The 21,118-nt window shown below is 39.6% G+C and overlaps 1 protein-coding gene across 1 annotated transcript in view; it reads right to left on the bottom strand.

The window, feature by feature from the left end:
- Positions 1–21,118, bottom strand: part of LOC131942746 (neuropeptide SIFamide receptor-like) — a 47,965-nt gene that overhangs the window by 5,816 nt on the left and 21,031 nt on the right. The window contains exon 2 of the mRNA XM_059302664.1: positions 10,043–10,142. Within this exon, the coding sequence (XP_059158647.1) occupies positions 10,043–10,142 (100 nt within the window). The remainder of the gene's footprint in view (positions 1–10,042; positions 10,143–21,118) is intronic.

The raw sequence follows: 21,118 nt of genomic DNA on the forward strand, positions 1-21,118 counted from the left end.
TATACTGAGACGGTCCCACTGACTCAGTAGTTTCTTTGTTTCTCGACCAAACTGTTCTCTTTCCCTTCTTCTTGGGAATTTTTGTTCCTGGACGTATTTCAACAGCGGATGTAAGCCACTATCCGTTCTCTGGGCATCTCTTATCTCTTTGTGATTAAGGCAATTAAAATCACTGATGTCCATATATCGGGGCTCTGTGGATATGTGCTCCACCCCGGTCTGCCCGTTTTGCATCACTTGCACCCCGTGAGGGATATCTGTTGACGCTCTGACCTCACATATTCCTGTCAGCGTTTCTTCCTCATCGCCCGGTCTCTCGTAAGGATTCCTTGATAAAGCGTCCGCATTGCCATTGGACCGCCCCGGGCGATATTTTATCTCCAGGTCAAAGAGTGCCAATTCTGCTGACCATCGCTGTTCGATGGATCCCAACTTTGCTGTCTGTAGGTGACTCAAGGGGTTATTGTCAGTGTATACCACACATTTAGCACCTAATAGATAGTCCCTGAATTTTTCAGTCACAGCCCATTTTAATGTCAAAAGTTCTAGTTTCATGGCGCTGTAATTTGTCATGTTCTTCTCTGATTCCTTCAGAGCTCGACTGGCATACGCAATAACCCTGAAACCTTGCTCTTGTTGTTGTGATAGTACAGCTCCCAGACCTTTAGAGCTGGCGTCAATTTCTAGCCGAAATGGTTTGTCAAAGTCTGCGTATCCTAATATCGGCGCCTCTGTCAAAGCCTTTTTCAGTAGCTTAAACGAGTTCAGGTATTCCTCAGTCCATAATTCACCTATCAGTTGTGTTTTACCTTTCTTTTTCTCCTTACTGTGTTTCTTTGTCATTTTGTTTACTAAGTCATGCAACGGTGCGGCAATTTTTGCAAAACCAGGTACAAATTTTCTATTTTCTTCTTCAGATAACAGACACTCTAAAGATGAACATTTCTCCTGTGCTTTTAATTTGCATGAACTTTCCTTATCCAGTTTCATGGTTAACCTTGAGATCTCATTATTAAGTCTACCAATTTCTTCCTTATCATCATTTTTCTTAGCCAACAAATTGTTCACTTGAAACTTTTCAACATTCAAGTTCATTTCACAGTTCATTTTTTCAATATCTGATAATTTCTCTTCAAGTCTTGTTTGAGACTCTTTCATTGTTTGTCCCATTTTGTTTCTTAAGCCATAACCTCGCCGCTCTGTAGCCCTAACCTGCCTTACAGAGGGCGATCGTTTCACCGGACACTACCGTGCCATATGTCCGGGTTGTGAGCAGGACAAGCAAATTGGTCGACCGTCAGCCGTCCACCGGAGCGATGGACCGGCAGGTCGCGGCTGTCCAACCTGTCTCTGTTTTGTCCCGTTTTTGCCCTGATTCTCAGCTGTTGACCTGCTTTCTAACCTCTCCAATCGTTGGTCAACCTTATCCAGGTGGGCCAACAGTTGAGCCATCATGGTTTCCATCGTGCCGGTCCCTGTGGGTGGGGATTGTTTCTGTTCTGGCACAGAGACTTTGTCTACCGAACAGTTCGATTGGTCCTCATCCTCGGACCTGCGGATCGCTGAGTTCCTGACCTGAAGGAAGGTCAAATGTGGGTCTTTGTAGACCTCTTCTTTCAAATATCTTCTTGCCATAGGGGTCGCTAACCCCTCGATGAAATGGTCCCTCAGCAGGCGCGCATCCATGTCGGGTATTTTGCCTTTTACAGCTTCAAAGGCCCTGTTCATTCGGTGTGAATATTCCATCACACTCTCCGCCAGTCTCTGCTTTATACCTACAAACACCGATAGCAGTTGCGATCCCGACCGTCTCTCCCCGAATGTCTCCATAATTAGATCCAGCACCTTATCTGGATCTGATTGGATGGTTTTATCGTGGCATTTGACCTCTGCCCTAACCGTCTCTCCTATACTGCCCATCAACAATCTTAATCTTTCCTCTGGTGACATGTATCTCGAGGCCCAGGCAGCCCTGACCTCTTCACTGAACCTGTTGGTTAAGGTTGGATCACCGTCCCCGTAAAATTTGTTGATGTGGGACTCTCTGGGCAGGACCACAATATGGATCGGCTTTTTGTCCAAATTTTGTCCTGGTCCATCTGGAGGCAAAGGGTCATCTTCACCGTTGCCTATCTCTGGGCTATCTTTATCTGACTCAGATTGTTGGGCCAGCAGGAGTTTTTGTTCTTTTCTGATATTTAAAATACCACTCCTGCGTCTGTCATTCACATTAAGGAAAAATGTTGCAGCTATGCAGCAGATAGTGTTGCCCAACAGGGAGATCATGACACATTTCCAGTGTCTAAGAGTTACATCTATATCTTGGTTGTCATCTTTGCCTAGTATTTGTCCCACAACCAAGTTGGAGATACCAATGCCCATTATCTGGATGCTGGTGGTCAGCCCCATAGCTGTCCCCAGGGTGGCTGGTGCTACAACTAGGGGTATACTGAGCCACATGCTTGCAGCAGCAAAAGAGCATGTGACACCAAGCCAGAATGATAATGAAAGGTGTCTCATCTCTGTTCTTTTCAATTTCCTCGATTCTGATTTCAGTTTTCCCTTTTATTTATTTCCTTCAAATAAAAAAAGACCTTTCTTACCGTGTGTGTATGAATAATTTTCCTCGTTCCTCAATTTTCACTGTTCCTGAATGTCCGAATTCACACACACGAAACACAGTTATGAACTAGGTTGACTATGGGTGCCCTAGCGGCTGGTCTAGTTGAATCTTCTGCTCGACGACGCCAAATGTAACGAGTCTATTTGCTTGTAGTGCCAAATGTTATCGAGTGTATTTACTCATTCTACACAACATCGACCACAATATAGATACTCGAAGATGCAGGTTTACCATTGATCCTTTTATTACATGAATCAAAAGAAATGCTTCACAATAATATAATGAATCAACTGACCCCCAACCGTCCTCACTAGTCTTCACATAACCGAATGCACATGTCTATCGTCCCTATTAACACAATACGTCTACAACGTTCAGTAACCAACTTGATACTCCTACTCAGCCCAGCCTCAACCACGTTCTGCCTCCAAATCTTCTAGCCTCCAACTCATACTTTCCTATATATCCCCTCGTATCCGTAATCGTATTCGGTTCTATCATAGTTATGTTCAATCCGAATATCTCGCCTTCCGATTACTACGCAGTTGTCTCGTACCAGTCTTTATTAGACTTGTTAGCAGTCCGATTAATAGAACACCTGCACTGTTACGTCAGCCAAGTCATGTCAAAGTTGACAGCGGCTTGTCGTATCCTTCCCAAAATACGCCGTGGCTTTATGATCGTTATCAGTTGCATCAGACTGTAATACGTTGTTAACCATAGTATGGTAACTACCCTAGTTACATATATATATATATATATGTATAAATATATATATATGTATATAGTTACATATATATATATATATATATATATATATATATATATATATATATATATATATATATATATATATATATATATACATATAATCACCAAATAAATCATAAAAGTCACGTTGAAAATGTGTTTTTCTAATGTATACTTAGAGGCCGCAACATGTAGGTTAATTTAGAACCACAATACCACTCCACGAATAATTACCCTAATGATTACATTTTTTAAAAACATTATAATTGTTGGCCAAAAATAGTAATTAGATAAAACAGTAATTCGTTTTTAATGCCCGAAATAAATGGAGAGAAAGCTTAGTAATTATAGAATGAAGTTATTTTTGTTCAGCCATATTGAGGCACACATCGAAATCAAGAAGTGCAGAACTTTTTTTATGCAGCCAAATTTAGTTGAGGGCTTTGTGAAAGAGAGTAATGGAAAGCAAATGTTGAAGCTGTGAAGGTTGGGGATGGCGGAAGTTTGGTACTTTTGGAACGTTGTCTGGGTTTTAGTCCGTTAAACGTCTCTGAGTTTACTCAGCTCTTATGGGTACCTGACTTAGGTTGGGATAATCAACTACTTGTATCATGCAATTAAATTTAAATTTGATTTTCTGGTATATTTAACATCATAGGTGTCGATATCTGTCAAGAAAAAGGTATTATATTTAGTTTTTATTTTTATTAATGGCAAAAATGTAGCTGTTAAATTTGTCGTAAGTATAAGACATAAACTCATTTAGGTAGGTTTATTTGAAAATACGGGGTATATCATCGTACATAAAGTTGACAGTTTTTGTAAAAATGTTTGTATATAACTGTAGTGGAAAAAGAGTTTTCACCACATCGGTTTAAAAAAAAAAGGAAAAGAAAATTATAGATACATCATTTTTAAAAATGGGTGAGAAATTTCCCACCACGGTTTTGTAAAAATATATTTGTGGTCCATCAAGACAGTGGGAACCCGGAGCTATGGTTTAATTAGCTTATACCTACATACAGTAGCGTAGTCAGGATCGTCTCATGGGGAAGGTTCACATTTTTACCCGGGGACAAACTTTTGATTTTCACCCACCCCACTCAAACTTTCGATTTGCACCCCCCCCTCATACTTTATATATATATATATATACCGAGGGGTCTAGGGGGGGGGTTATGACCCCTCTAACCCCCCCCCCCCCTGCCTACGCCACTGCCTACATAAGGCTCTACGTGGAAAACAAAAATGAAAGGAACACTAATCAAAAACTCTATAGAAAATAATGTCAAAACATTGAAACGTGTAAAGAAAACTAAATACGTTAGAAAAAGTAACCCTGAACATATTTGAACATATTTTACCCCAAACATACATGCCAAGCTACAAAGCCCCATCCCATGTTACGTAAACAATTCTTTTTATTTAAGAGAAACTTGATTATGCTTTTGTTAAGTATAACTTGTCACTTCAAACAAAAATCTTGCGCAATAATGCATTTCATAAATACTAATCAGAAAAACATGGTGTGAGAATCTAATTAATAAATAAAAATTAGGAAATTTTTTTTAAGAAAAGGGCAATTGCTAATATTACCTAACTGTATACAGATGTAGTTATTGTTTGAAATATTAATTACCCCAGAAAATATCTTAAAAAAATAATAATAGAGGGTCTGTTTCTTGTTTATTAAAGTAATATGAGTATCAAATTATGATAGTTTAACATGTCATGTCTATATTTATTGAAGAACTCGGGTCAAACATTAGTTTTTTTAGAGCAGAGAACTAGGTACATAATACTTTTTACAGTAAACTTTCTTCTAAAACAGAGACCTGTACATAATGATTATTTACAAGTAGGGTATTTGGTGCATTTCGCTTATTTTCTATCGTAGAGAGCTGGCAGAGCATAGTGCTGACCACAGTATCCCTTCATACGCCGATATCAGAGGCGTCGCGAGGCGGGGGGTGCAACCCGCACCGGGTGACACCATTTATACGAAAAAAATGCAAAAAAGAAAGTTGCATTTGGCAGTTCAATTAATGATTAACGAGCTGACCCGCGACGTAGCATACGCCGCTATTTAGTTTTTTTTTTCTACTTATCAACAGTTCATTATTTGTTAATTCGACACTACCCTCCCCCTGCCTCCCCCTCCCCCACTCCACACCGCCCAGTGAAAGCAGCCGTTTACAGACGACAATGAAAATATGAAGCAGAACTTATCTCCCCTTAGATTCAAATCGTTTACAAACAAATTATCTGCCCCTAATAGCCGTCACGTATTTGAACCTGCTCTACTATTGTAAACATTCGGAGTGAACCACAGCTCACCTGACAGGTGGGGATTAGGGTGGTGGCTAAGCTACGTGGTCTCCATGAAGAGAATTATATATATAGATAGTTAAGAATTTATCCACCTGTATTGATAACTGAATTTAGAAATACATCTTTACTATTAACTGTGCACACTTTAAAACTATCACAGTGAGTGGGGTGACACCCGCTGCAAAATGAACAGAGGAAAAAAAAGTTTGTTAAGTTTTATACCTAATAAGTCAATCAACAACTAGGGAGGGGGTGACACCAAAATGTATTAATTTTCATTGAAAACTTTGCTTTTTCATATGAATTAACAAGTGGATTGATGAAATGTTCGCACACATTGACGCCATTAGGCAAAATCGGTGGGGATCTCGAGGGGGGGGGGGGGAGGGGGGAGACAACTCCAAAATCAAACCACTGCTGCCTTGTAGTTTGTTCTTGTTTGGACAAAGGCTATGGAAGCAAATCCAGAAAAAAAAACCCACTGTAAAATAAAAAGCAGGCTGAAAAATGAGTCAACTGTTTATATTACACATGACAAGTTGACACGTAAAACTCAATTTTGATGGAGGAATTCCCGTCCAACGTTAGAGTTAAAGAGCGAAGAAGAAGACGAAGACTTGTTGTGCTGACACCCAAGCAAATGTTAAATGATGTCAGCTTCCGTTTTAGCTGTGAAGTGGCCTCCATGCAGATGGCCATTAAACGTCTGGCCAATTTATAGAGCGCGTCTATTTACGGCATGATAGCATATATAACAAAAAAATTATTTAGGAAGAGGGAAGGTAGCGGTTTGGGAAAAACCTTTCAAGAAATATTTTTTTCAAGTGGCTGTTTTTTTTTTCAACTCTCATCTCGCTTACAGTGCACCGCCATCCTAATCGCCGCATTAGATCCTGTAAAAAATGTGTTGAATGGGATACGTAGTGCTTGAGCTATCAATATCTTGTTGAAGAGATCGACGCTGTTTCCTAATGATCAACATTTGTGCTCAACGTGTTGAAAACATCCACGCCGCGCCACGCAATCCATCGTTCTCTTAACAAGTTGAAATAACCAAAATATTTTTTAGAAGGGAGATAATTTTATTTTTTGTTAAGGGTGATATTACGACTGGAAAAAGTATTTTAATAATTAACCGAGTTTATTTATAAGTACGTATTCTGCAAAAACTGTTGCTATAGCTAATTAATATTCCATCTGACTTTGTTTTTACAAAACTGTATATTAAAATAAATATATTTTTAAATAATATTAACTTTTAATTATTATTTTTTCTAATTGAAGAAGGGAGATTATTTTATTTTTCGTTAAGGATAACAACTAGGTTGATCCTACTGTACTTAGTATTTGAATAATTAACCGAGTTTTTTATTTATTCTACAAAAACTGTTACAATAGCTCATTAATATTCCATCTGAATTTTTTTTTAGAAAAACTGCATATTAAATATATTTTTTTAAAAATGTTATAATTCAAACTGAAAGATATTTGAAACATTGTACCTCCGATTCTAATCTTTGTATGTGTGTTGAAGTTATCGTAACCTTATATTTATTTCCATAATAGTTGTCACATATGTTTTGTATTTGGCATATCTCTCTACGTGTAATTTGATATGATGCGTATCGTATCATGCCTGTATGGGTTCTGTCAAAGCTGAATTGATTGGCTTGATTGGAGTATGATTGATGTAGGTGATGAACGTCACACAATACACCAGGTCATGAAGTGTATGTCTTTAAGTTAGTGTTATGAGGTCGCCGTAAAGTGGTGGCGTTGATGGCTGCAGTGTGGTGAAGTGGTTGGGTGATAATTTAGGAAATAAACCGGGAGTTATCTCTCATAAACTTTCTCGAATATTCTTATATAAAACTACTGGGGATGGCAACTCGGGATATAGACAATGTTTTTAATCCATTTTTAATTACTTAAACTTTTAAAAATAGAATAGAATCTCGTAGAAAAAAGAATTGCACACCAAGTGAACGCCAAACATTATGTGTATAATAGTACGGAATATTATTAGTACTTTATAAATTCACATGCGTTTTTTCAGAAATTGGAAATAGCGTAAATTACTACTTCCGGTCAACGGAAATAACTCAAAAGTCTGAAGGAAGGCAGAAAATTAGATCTTTTACTTACATGTGAAATTTCATTTATCTATCTGAAACAGTGCTCAAGTTATAGGTTTTTTGAAAAATTGAAAGTAGAATAATTTCCACTTACGGTTATCAGGGAGGTGTAAAACTTCGAAATCTTTGAAAATCTCGATTTTTTTTTTGCACGATTACAATACTACCACTATAATTCGTATTCGAGAAAGTAAAAAGGACAGGTTATTATAGCCGCCGTGACGATCTGATCAAATAATAGCAACAGACGTAGAATTTTCGAGACTTTAATATACTTGGGATATAGAAAAACACAGTTCTGCCACACACTTCCATACGATCACAAGTCTAGCATTCAACTAACTTCATTCATTCTCTCGGCCTCACCCTAAGGTAACCCAACCCCTGCGGTCCCGAGCAGAGTTTCTTCCAGGCATCTCTTCAGGGGGGGGGGGGCTCTGTCCCCGAACGAAAAGAAATTTATATAGAAAATATAAGTGTCCGCACCCCCCCCCCCGAATATTTCAAGTGCCCCTCCCCCCCAGAGCAGAAACACTGGTCCCGAGAGGGACGGGGCGCCTAACCTGTGCCTAGATCTACATAAACTCTAACCTGTACGACTGTGGCAACTACAAGCTATTCAAACTTGTATTTAGTAACGGGACGCGAAATCAAACACACAGAGAACTATTCATATTGCAGCTATAGGGCTGGTAAGTAGGACACCAAACAGCTCTACGGCTCAATAAAACCTACATGAGCCATAGAACTGGTTGGCGACCTACTTACCAACCCTATTATGATCTATCTAACCTACAATTAAACAAGATAGTCGTATGGATATAACTACAATTCAAAGTTAAAAATATATTTCGTCTCAGCTCCATCCCTATCAGATGCTAATCCCAGTTACAACAGTTAGTGTGGCTTAGTGGCGTAGCGAGGTCGGGTGTCACCCGGTGCGGCACTTAATGGTGTCACCCCCCAAAGGCGTAGCGACTCTTCCCGGTGACAAACTTTCAAATTTTCGATTTGCACCCCCTCCCCCCACCCCTCAAACTTTCGATTTGCACCCCCTCAAGTTTTTCTCTATATATTTTGCTATTTTTCGCCTTGGCGTCACCCCCCTAAATGGTGTCACCCGGTGCGGTCCGCACCCCCCCCCCTCGCTACGCCTCTGGTGTGGCTGTTTCATGTCGTGTTGACCCCGACACTATAACATTATCTGGCCATTTACGATCGTGAATAAAAATAAATGTTTTAAATATCAACCGTTAATTTCAAAGAAAAAAATATTTTTTAACTGAAATAATTGTAACCAGAAATTCACTTAACGCAATTAATTAGTAATTGAATCAATTGAATATAATTAGGATTCACTAATTGAAAAAAAAAATTTAAACATTGTGTTTAAGCAATAGAGAATTCAATAACGATATTTTACTTTATCCTACGACTAAACCCTTGAGAATACAATTCAATAGACCGCATGAGACGCCTTCGTTAAATAAAGGATGGAGTGTACTGACATTTAAGGTCTGGTCCTAATACCACTTGATCGTCATGGCTTCTTGGTTGTTCGCAATTTATTTCAAGTGTTTTAAATGTCAGCCTAGATTATGGCATTTGTTTTTTCAGCAAATATTTTCGAGTTGACACTTTTTCTCTCTTTCTATCTCTCTCTCACTTTCTCTCTCTCTCTCTCTCTCTCTGCGTACGTGCAAACTGTTGAGTACTGTGTACTGTGGTGGTGGTAAAGAAGGCGTGTCATTTTTTATTATTGTGTCATCATTATTAAAGGTGTTTGGATCGTTATTATTAAGTGTTTGTGTCGTTAATATTAAAAGTGTTAGGGTCGTTACTATTAAAGATGTTTGGGGCTTTAATATTAAAGGTGTTTAGTAAAAGTGGTTTATGTTTAAAATGCATTACAGAACAAAAGTGCAGGGGTAGATTACATGTGGTTACAGGAGTCTGATTACATGTGGTTACATGTCTCATTACATGTGGTTGCATGTCTCATTACATGTGGTTGCATGTCTCATTACATGTGGTTGCATGTCTCATTACATGTGATTGCATGTCTCATTACATGTGGTTGCATGTCTCATTACATGTGGTTACTAGAGTCTCCTTACATGTGGTTACATGTACAGGTACATGGTAAATAAAGGTCGATATCTCACCTGTACAGGTAAATGGTAAATAAAGGTATATATCTCACCTGTCCACTGCTATGACTACCAAGGTGTTGACGGAAGCACTCACAGAGACCCCTTGCAGGTACGGCACCGCCTTACACATGAAAGCACCAAACAGCCAACCTGTAGACAGAACAACATAGTTAATTCTAGCAAACAAATAGACTCAAAAGTTAGAATTGCATGTAGGTCTATAATCTTCAAACATAATATGTGCATATAAAGTCCCAAAACCTAATAACTGCATGTAGGCCTACAATCATCAAAAATTAGATGTGCATATAAAGTCCTCAAACATAAAAACCACACCCATAAGATATGCATTTACAATACCCCACGAATAAGAACCGCATATACAATACCCAAACAAAAGAACCGCATATAAAATTCCGGCATATCAAATCCCCAAACACAAGGGTTGCACACACAATCCCCAAACATAAGGACTGCATTTAAAGTCTCTAAACATAAACTGTGCATATAAAGCAATCATATATAAGGAATGTATATAAAAGCCCGAAACATAAGAACTGCGTTTAAAATCCACAAAAGTAAGACCTGCATATGAAATCCCTTCACATATGGACTGCATATAAAATCCCCAAACATAATGACTTCATTAAAAACGTAAGAACTGCATTTAATTAAAATCCCCAAAACATATGAACAACATATACTTTTCCCAAACATAAGGACTGAATATAAACGTATCGTAGTCTACACTTACACAATCACAAAAATGACACTAATCAAGTAAACTACACTGTTCACCTGCTATTGATAGGGGTATTGAGGGTCAAAATTTGTTTTACCTATGCATAAACTCAACATTTTTTTTTGTTTACCGAGTCGTTGACCTGGGTTTAAGATGTTGTGTAATTAACATCTCTTACACCAAGCTTACATGTAAGTAAACAATATTCTCAATTTCAAATTGTAATCGTTTGAAGTGCTGACAAAAAACGCTTAACAAACCTGGTAAAGAATTTTTTTTTCTTTCTTGATCTTTCGCTTGAGAAATTGTGAAAACTAAACCTTCAAAGAAACCCGAAGCCGTTTCAGTTGTGTAAGCTTTATAAAATATTGAAACATCTGTTGATTTATAAAAGCGTCGATCTTTAAGAAAATATAGAGGTACTAACATAAACAAAATATTGCAGTAGTTGTTTTCTATCATAATGTTATGACGCCTCATGATCTGTTTACATGAAAAGCTAGAATTGTTGTTTAGATTTTTTTTTTTTGTTTTTTTTTCAGGTGTAAATAAACAAGAAAGAAAATATTTTGTGCTGAAGTAAAATAAGAACTGTTTTGTAAGAAAACAAATATTAAACTGACCAAGCTACCTTATCGTGTATATTATGTTTTCATATCGGGTCATCAATCTTCTAACTCATAATATCGCCTTCCACCTTTGTTTACATTAGAGCAGGGGTTCCCAACTCCGTGCCCGCGGGCGCTATGGCGCCCGCCGAACGATTCGTATGTGCCCGCCTCTCACTATTCGACAGAGACAGAATTTTTTTCATAAACATTATTGAAAGGTTGAAGGGGATGGAAATCGAAAGTTTGAGGGAGGGGGGGGGGGGGGGTGCAAATCTAAAATTTGAGGGGGGGGGTGCAAATCGATAGTTTTGTCCCCGGATGACGGGAAGGGTCGCTACGCCTCTGGAAGGAGTTTGTCGATTTAAAATAGGTGGTGCCCGCCACCCTACCGATATTTTAGAATGTGCTCTAGAGTAAAAAAAAGTTTGGGAACCCCTGCATTAGAGCTAAAATAGAACAACAACGCGTGCAGATATCCGTCAATTTAATCTCGCTCAAGAAAGCAGATACGGCGGTTTGGCACGAAGACGTCTAGATCTAGTTTATTCACCAAGGCTAAAAAGGCTTTTATCGAGTCACTAAATTTTACATTTAGTAACAAAAGTTTGGATTTAGATCTTTCAACGACGTACTTCATTATTATATTTTTGAAAGTGTGCTTGAAAAGTGTGTGGGGGGGGGGGGGGGGTGGATGATGAATGCTCATCTACATAAATCTAAATTGTGATTTGCGGTCTTCCATAAACAATAACGAATACTTCGTATATATAAAAATATATTTCTCAATATCTAGCACTCTGACCAGATTGCATTCCGTTCATTCTGATCCATATCAGCATCTTAAGCAGGTCAATATTGGAAAATTTATGTTTTGCATCTTCATTTCTCTAAGTAATCTCTGTATTTTTTACCCATTCTCTCCGCACCCTCCCCCCCCATTTATTCTATTCTTACCAAGTGCTACTCCAAGGGACAGAGTGGCTTAGCAGTAAAGAGCTAGACTGCTAACCAGTAAGTCTCGAGTTCGAATTCAAGTTAGTAGACCGTCCCTGAGTCCACTCAGCTATGATGGGTACCTAACTCACGTTAGGGAAAGTAAAGTCGGCTAGGCAAAATGCTGACCACACTATCCCTTCATATGATGAGGTCACAGAAACAAGTGAACTCTACTTCACTTGCCCCATAGACCGTCAGGTTTGAAAAGGAACTTTACTAAGTGCTACTTAACGTGCCATACTCTAATTTGGTCTCTTAACCCCCCCCCCACCCCCCACCTCCCGAACGTGTTTCTTTTTTTTCCACCAGGAATTTTAATTGTCTAATTATCAGGAATCTGCGACAGCGTACAGTTTCATTTCAACGTGGTCTGGTTCATGTTTTCATATCAGCATCTCAACAGGCAAGCCATCATGTGGACGGAGACCAATTTTCATGAAAAGACCAACTCACATTGCTAATTATGCTGATCAAAATACATTGTCAGCATTTAATGCCACACAGCCGAATGAAACGCATTATTCAAAAAAAGTAATTAGAAAAAAAATTGATGGATGTTTATTGTATACGAGCCGACCCGCGGCGTATCACACGCCGCTATTTAGTTGTTTTATTTTCTACATTTCAGTAGTTCATAATTTGTGAATGCTGCCACTGAAAATATTTGCTTTAAAACACTAACCCCCCCCCCCCCCCCATTGAAAGCAGCCTCCTCTTAGTTACCTCCTCTAAGTTTAAAATTGTTTCAAACTAAATTATCTGCCCCTAATAGGCGTCACTAAACCCGGCTCTACGATTGTATAATGTAAACATTTAGCGTGAACCACAGCTCACAAGACCATGTGAGGGGGGTGGGGGTGGTAGCGATAGAGAGGAAGAGAGGGGACTGCAAGGCGCGCTTGCAGCTTGTTTTCTAACGTCTCCCAGAAGAGAATTATATATAGAGATTTCTATATAATGACTAATGAGGCATTCCACCATGCATAGATATAGAACAACAACTGCAGGCTATTTTTTTAAAATACTTGTATCACTTGCCAAGTACTAAACTACACACATCCTAAATCTTAAAATTGACTATAAACCATAACCTATCCCCAAATCCTACTCTCCCTTCCAAAAGAACATAAAAGGACTATGCCACAAGAAGATGAGTTAACTACTCATTTATAAATCAAAACTTAAATCATTATTTCCTCTATTTTTATAATCTTGCTGCTATTCTTCCAACTGTAATACTTAAAATTGATTATAAACCATAACCTATCCCCAAATCCTACTCTTCTTTCCGTAAAGAACATGGACGGACTATGCCACAAGAAGATGAGTTACCTACTCATTTATAAATCAAAACTTAAATTATGACTTCCTCTATTTTTATAATCTTGCTGATATACTTCCAACTGTAATACTTTAATAACGAAATGTGTATATTTACTCGAAAAAAGCGTGGGTGTGTGGTAGAGCGTTCGACTATCCACCTGAAAGTCTCGAGTTCAAATCCTAGTTTGGGTTTTTGTCTGCAAGACGCCCCTGAGTCTACCCAGCTTTCATGGGAAAGTAAAGGCGGCTGGGCATAGTGTTGAACACACTTCATATGCTGATGTCAAGAAACAAATGAACACTACTGCATCTCCCCAAATGGATAAGAAGAACGTACCAGAATGTACCCTTCTTCTCCTTCGTTATTATTGGTAGTGGTGAAATGGATCCCCTCCAACACAATTAAGTTTTATGTGTCAACTGGTTATGCGCCATTGAGGCCGTTGTCTCCGATTTCAGCCTGCTTTTCTTTTTGGATTTGCTTCCATAGCCTTTGTCCAACTAAGAACAAACTACAAGGCAGGAGGTTTTTGATTTTGGAGTTGTCTCTCCTAGCAGAGTGGCTGTCCCCAGCTGTCGAGCCTCATCTGCCTGGGATTCGAACTCGGGACTTTTCGGCTTAGCATGACCAAGAATGCAAAAAAAAAAAAAAAAAGGTAACCAATAACGTAGTCAGTATATAACCATAACGTTACCAGAACTGATCCAAAGCGTAAACAAGACAGTTTATACATCTAAAAATATATACACTAATCAAGTCGTTTTCTAATCGTTAATTCTTTATATAAAACGTCGTTCACACTCAGAGGCGTAGCGAGAGGGGGGGGGGAGGGGGCGGGCGGGGGGGGGGGACATATGTCCCCGTGCGCCGACCTTAGAGGGCGCCAAATGGATTGGAAAAAAAAATTGAAAGGGGAGGGGGGGGGTGCAAATCGCAAGTTTGTCCCCGGGCGCCGGAAAGGGTCGCTACGCCTCTGTTCACACTCCTGGCAATGTCGATTAACTTCTCAAAAGGAAGTTCTTGTTTTTAAATTTAAACACATTTTCCTTTTAAAAATCGTTTCGAAATTGATACCATCACACGGAACTTAAAGGACACATCACTTTAAACGTTAAAGCTGCACTTTAAGGCGATGTTCTCTTCGAAAGAATTCTCTTTTAAAAAAATATTTAAAAAAAAAACACAAAATAAATTAAAACCCGATAGCTAACATTATTTAAAATGGACGGGTATTTTGTTAGGGAAAAAAAAATTAAGAAAACTATATGCTTTGTACTTGCACTTTGTAGCCGGTTGTTCAAACAGTTTTAAAGAAAATGCTTAGATAAAAAAATTGTTAGATTATTTAAAAGATTATTTTAGAATATTCTAGTTGTTTTAAAGACAAAAAAAATGTATTCCAATGTTGCTCAACGCCGTCTTGATACTAGACGTATTCCAGACATTTTCTCTAAGTAGGCATCTCTATGGGTGCTACCCACCGTCCTAATCCCCCCCCCCCCCCACCCCACCCCCCGGGACGAAATAGAAAAACGTAGTTTATATCATACTCTAATCAGTGTCCACCCATCCTTCGGAAGTTTTAAGTATGCCAACTAACACATACCTACACTCTCCAAAAATTTCAAGTGCTTCCCCCCCCCCCCCCCCACACACAAATCATGTATGAAATGTATGAAAGAAAATCTAAACTCAAAGCACTGTCATTTAGAAATGAGTGATTGTTCGCTGATAATTACGTGCCACTCGTATGTCGGGCCACTCGTATGTCGGGCCACTCGTATGTCGGGCTACTCGTATGTCGGGCCACTTGTATGTCGGGTCGGGCCACTCGTATGTCGGGTCGGGCCACTCGTATGTCGGGTCGGGCCACTCGTATGTCGGGCCACTCGTATGTCGGGCCACTTGTATGTCGGGTCGGGCCACTCGTATGTCGGGTCGGGCCACTCGTATGTCGGGTCGGGCCACTCGTATGTCGGGTCGGGCCACTCGTATGTCGGGCCACTCGTATGTCGAGCCACTCGTATGTCGAGCCACTCGTATGTCGAGCCACTCGTATGTCGGGTCGGGCCACTCGTATGTCGGGTCACTCGTATGCCGGGCCACTCATATGTCAGGTCGGGCCACTCGTATTTCGGGCCACTCGTATGTCGGGCCACTCATATGTCGGGCCACTCGTATGTCGTGCCACTCGTATGTCGGGCCACTCGTATGTCGGGCCACTCGTATGTCGGGCCACTCGTATGTAGGGCCACTCGTATGTCGAGCCACTCGTATGTCGGGCCATTCGTATGTCGGGCCATTCGTATGTCGGGCCATTCGTATGTCGGGCCACTCGTATGTCGGGTCGGGCCACTCGTATGTCGTGCCACTCATATGTCGGGCCACTCGTATGTCGGGCCACTCGTGTGTCGGGCCACTCATATGTCGGGCCACCCGTATGTAGGCCACTCGTATGTCGAGCCACTCGTATGTCGGGCCACTCGTATGTCGGGCCACTCGTATGTCGGGTCGGGCCACTCGTATGTCGGGCCACTCGTATGTCGGGCCACTCGTATGTCGGGCCATTCGTATTTCAGGCCATTCGTATGTCGGGCCACTCGTATGTCGGGCCACTCGTATGACGAGCTACCACTATAACATACATAACTACATATTTATTTTTCTGTTTGTGAACCTAGTATTGATCTCTTGAGAATTTCAATATGTTTTGTCATCCATAACTGAACTTAAGCGATGACTTCTTTATGGAATTACAACATCAATCCCTCATCATAAGACGGTCTCGTGATAGTTTTCTTTTGAGTTAGATTTTCATTTTCATATCGGCGTTTGAAATAATTCAGGAAACGCAGCCAATGCCTCCCCCTTAGTACACCCCCCCCCCCCCCCCCCCTCTACATCTTAGAGTTCAGTGGTCGGTTTATTTTGGTTCTATTTTTACCCGTGAACCTTTCTCACCGGAAACTGTTGGCTGGTGGCGCGGTTTATTTTAATGGAGCTGTGATGAATGGCTTGGGTTAACCTGCCCGCCATGTTGCTGGGTATCACGATAACCCTGTTTACTCCAGGTCTGCTGATCGGTGGATTGGATTAACGTTATATCCTTGAACTGTCATTATTTATAATTTATTTTATTTTTTTATTTTATCATTAATTTTTTTTGGTATACGGTTGAGGCCGTATTTACGTTGTTAAAATTATTATCCAGGTGGAGGGGGGGGGGAGGGAAATTAAATTTCACCAAAACATGTTGAATCCATCTTTTCAAACAGAGTTTCTTCCAGGCATCTCTTCGTGGGGGGAGGGGGGCTCTTAACCACCCCCCCCCCCCGAAGAAAGTCCACCGCCCCGCCCCCCCCCCCCCATTCCAGCCTTCCAGAGCGAAATGGAATTTATACAGAAAACATATACTTTTAGCAGTGTCCGCCCCCCCCCCCCCCCCAAAATGTTGTCCGCCCCCCCCCCCCCCCCCCAAATATCAAGTGCCCCCCCCCCCCCCAGGAGAAAAAATTCTGGAAGAAACACTGTTTTCAAACCCTAACCCAAACCAATGTCCGGTGTTTAATCCAGATCTCAGTTAAGATGATCACCCTAAGCCGGTAGCAAAATAAAAGCCGGAAAATGTATTAACATGCCGGTAACACGGCAGTACCGAAAAAAATATCAGCCTTTATTATAAGTACATCGGATTTACGTTAGGCTCGAGTATTTCTACATATGTTGTATATTAGCATAAATGATTCAAATACATAAATAGAGGTCCATACCATATCTAATTAATTATAGAAACGGTTTTGTTTCTTTTTTGGGCAGAAAAGTTGATTGAAAGCAATGACCATTTTTTAACGGCCTTCTCGGTATAAAGTAACCTATAAAGTAACCTATAAAGTAACCTATAAAGTAACCTATAAAGTAACCTATAAAGTAACCTATAAAGTAACCTACACTCTCATATTGATGAATCTGGAAATTCCAGATAATTTGTGTACGGCCTATTTGTCAATAAATCTTTCAAAAGGCTTCGATGCGTCGAGTTTCAAGGCAGATATGTTGTAAGATACAAACTCAAGTCAATGGATTTAGCTGTCGTACGCTCTAGGGCCTGACCACAGTGTTTCTACCTGACTTTTTTGCTGCAGGGAGAGGGGGGAGGCTTGATTTTTTTAGGGGGGGGGGGGGAGGGGGGACAACATTTTTCGGGGGGGGGGGGGGCGGATCCGTCTGGAAGAAACAGTGCTTAACCATCTGTTTATTGAGACTACGTGTTTATATTTTAGACGTTTGCAGATTTTTAGAAATTCCTGGTTCGTTCGTCTAAGGTAATAGAAATTATTTTTTTTTTATAAATAAATACAAGGGTGTATTTTCTTTATTCGACTCATGCCAAGTACCCATCATAACTGAGTTGACTCAAAGACGTTATGCAATCTAACCCATTAATTTTAAAACACCCTAAAGATAACGGTTTGATAAGCGTGCGCTCTACATCTAGACCACGTTGTCTGCATCAAAATAAAAAGAAAACGAATTATACCGTCAAATGTATCCGACTCATGCCAAGTACCCATCAGAACTGGGTTGACTCAAAGACGTTAAACAATCTAACCCATTAAAACATCCTCAAGATTACGGTTTTGATAAGCGTGCTTTCTGCATCCAACTAAAAGGAAAACCAATTCTACCGTCAAATTAGCAGAGTTATGTTACCGATCCAGCTTTTCTTTATTCAATACCAATGCTAAACAAACAGTTCAACTCACACCTGGCAAAAAATATTCACATAAGTGAAGAAGATTACATTTTTTAATCTATAATTAATACGTACATAATACATTCCTTATCTAGGAGATATAATGGACGCCGTGGTCGGGTGATAAAGAGTGCGACTGCTAGTTAGTAGGTGTAGAGTTCGGATCCCTTTCCGGACTTGTGACTGTAGCACGTCCCTGAGCCCACACAGCCCTGGTGAGTACCTGACTCATGTTATTGAAAGTAAATGCTGATGAGCATTGTGCTCACCACACCATTTCTTCAAAGTCAAGAAACATATAAACTCTACTTCACCTAGCGTATGGATCTTTTGATCCGAAAGGGGAACTTCCAGTTCTGGATAAATGCAACATAGTAAATTCTTGCTTTAGAGACACCTCGAACTTTATATAGAAAACGAATCATCAAGCTATTTTAGTTTGTAGCCAATTAATCAGTTGAACTGAAACAGTCTTCGCGAGTTTGTCTCTAATTGGTCGGCACATCTCTTTAAAGCTTAATTTGAGGTTTTTTAAAGGGCAGATTATTTTAATAAGATTACGTTCGAAAAATTGTTGAAAATTGAAAAGTGATCATAAAAAGCCCACTCCGTAATCCTTTAAAAGTTAATCTTAATTAACACCTTAATTACATTTTTAAAATTCCCTGCCTCCTGCTAAATATAATATCGGGGATTTCCGTCGCTTTTTTTTGTAACCTCTAATTGTGTCCCACGGCTAATTCTAGTATGGTATATCCCCCCGGAAAATATTTCCGAGAAAAAAAAAGTGTACCAATTCCGGTTATAAATCTGTGAGCTTAACTTTATCCACAGCTCATGGCCAATCTAAGCCTTAATTGTACTCTTAGTACTTAATTGTAATGTTATACGGGATTTCCTTCAATACAATTGAGTATTACGAGTCAAATTGTCATGCGCAATATCAGTGGCATAGCGAGGTCGGGTGTCACCCGGTGCAGCACTTAATGGTGTCACCCCCCCCCCCCCCCCAGAGGCGTAGTGACCCTTCCCCGCGCCCGGGGACACACTTTCAATTTTCGATTTGTACCCCTGCCCCTCAAACTTTCGATTTGCACACCCCCCCCCCCCCCACCACCTCTCTCCACCCTTGTAGGGATTTGTCAAATTTGCTATTAAAAGACTATTTAACACTCGAATTAATCACTTAATTAAGTGGAATTATCATTTTTCTTTATATATTTTGCTATTTTTTTGCCTTGGTGTCACCACCCTAAATGGTGTCACCGGTGCGGTCCGCACCCCCCCCCTCCCCCTTCGCTACGCCACTGCGCAATAAATCCCGTTGACTCAAATTCAACCCTGCTTTTGTTTTTGGTTTAGCTTCCATAGCCTTTTTTCCAACCAAGTACAAACTACAAGGCAGCAGCTGTTTCATTTTAGAGTAAGAAGAGTAAGCTGTTTCCAGCTATCAAGCCTCATCTGTCAAAGAATTCGAACTCGGGACGTTACTGTTCAGCAACCATGAGCTTATCCGCGACCCCCATTACTATTTAATAAAAATGATGCGAAAATATAAGAATAGAGAACAAATGTTCCCTTTATCACCAACGTGTAAATGAATATAACAAAAAGATAACATTATTTTTGTTATTATGTATGGCACCAAACATTAGTATAACGATGTAATGCTTGTCAAAACTAGAGCAACGATCGACGATTTGGTACAGTAGGCTTGAAAACAGGATTTATATATGTGATTAATGAAAAAAAAAATAATGCCATCAACAGTAATTACGCTTTATTAATTAATTAATATAAAAATATTATCTTATTATAATAGAGTGACGATAGAAGCATGTGGTTGTATATAAAACGTTTATTGGGTCTAACTACATGATGGTACCAGCAAGAGGAAGGAAGTGCAATGCACAAGGGACATCACTCAAGATAACAATATAAATATAATACTAATACAGAAGAGTGAGTTCCCTTGACCTCACAATTATCTCAATCTATTACATCCCTTTACCCTTAGAACACAATAACACATCTCTCAATAGAACAATTGATAGTATCCTAAAATCACCAATTATATTGTAACATGAACACTATGGTAGATTACATCCTTACAAACAATGCACAATATGCTACAACATAATCAAGATACAAAACAATGATGTCAAAGTCCTTTTGACCTTTAAAATCATAGGTCTAACTTATTTGGGACTTTGATTGTCCTGTTTGACCTTCTCAGTGGCCTTTGATTTGGTGACTCAATATTCTGACCATTTGGATTCTCTATCTCAGGAGGTCTAGGATTTAAATCATTAACTCCAGAATTTACATTTTCTGACTCCAGACAACTTGGTTCACTCATATCAACAGAACTTGGTTGTGGAACAAACTGAGTTGGTGTGAACTGTTCAGATTTGGTGGGATTGACAGATTCACACTTATTATCTGCACAAGTTATTTTTAACTGGTCTGCATGTCTACGGACAATAAGTCCATCATTTGTTTTTACTTTATAAGACACAGGTCCTGTACATTGAACAATTTGACCTGGTATCCATTTTTCCTTTCTCCCATAATTTCTCAGATACACATTATCATTAACTGCAAATTCTCTTTCAATGGATGATTTGTCATGATTTACTTTTTGTGTATGTTGATGTTGGGAAACAGACCTTTGAACAGTTGGATGCAGTAGGTCAAGAT

Source organism: Physella acuta, unplaced genomic scaffold (assembly GCF_028476545.2).
Source record: "Physella acuta isolate Inbredline_101_S28 unplaced genomic scaffold, ASM2847654v3 ptg000423l, whole genome shotgun sequence".
NCBI lineage: Eukaryota > Metazoa > Mollusca > Gastropoda > Physidae > Physella > Physella acuta.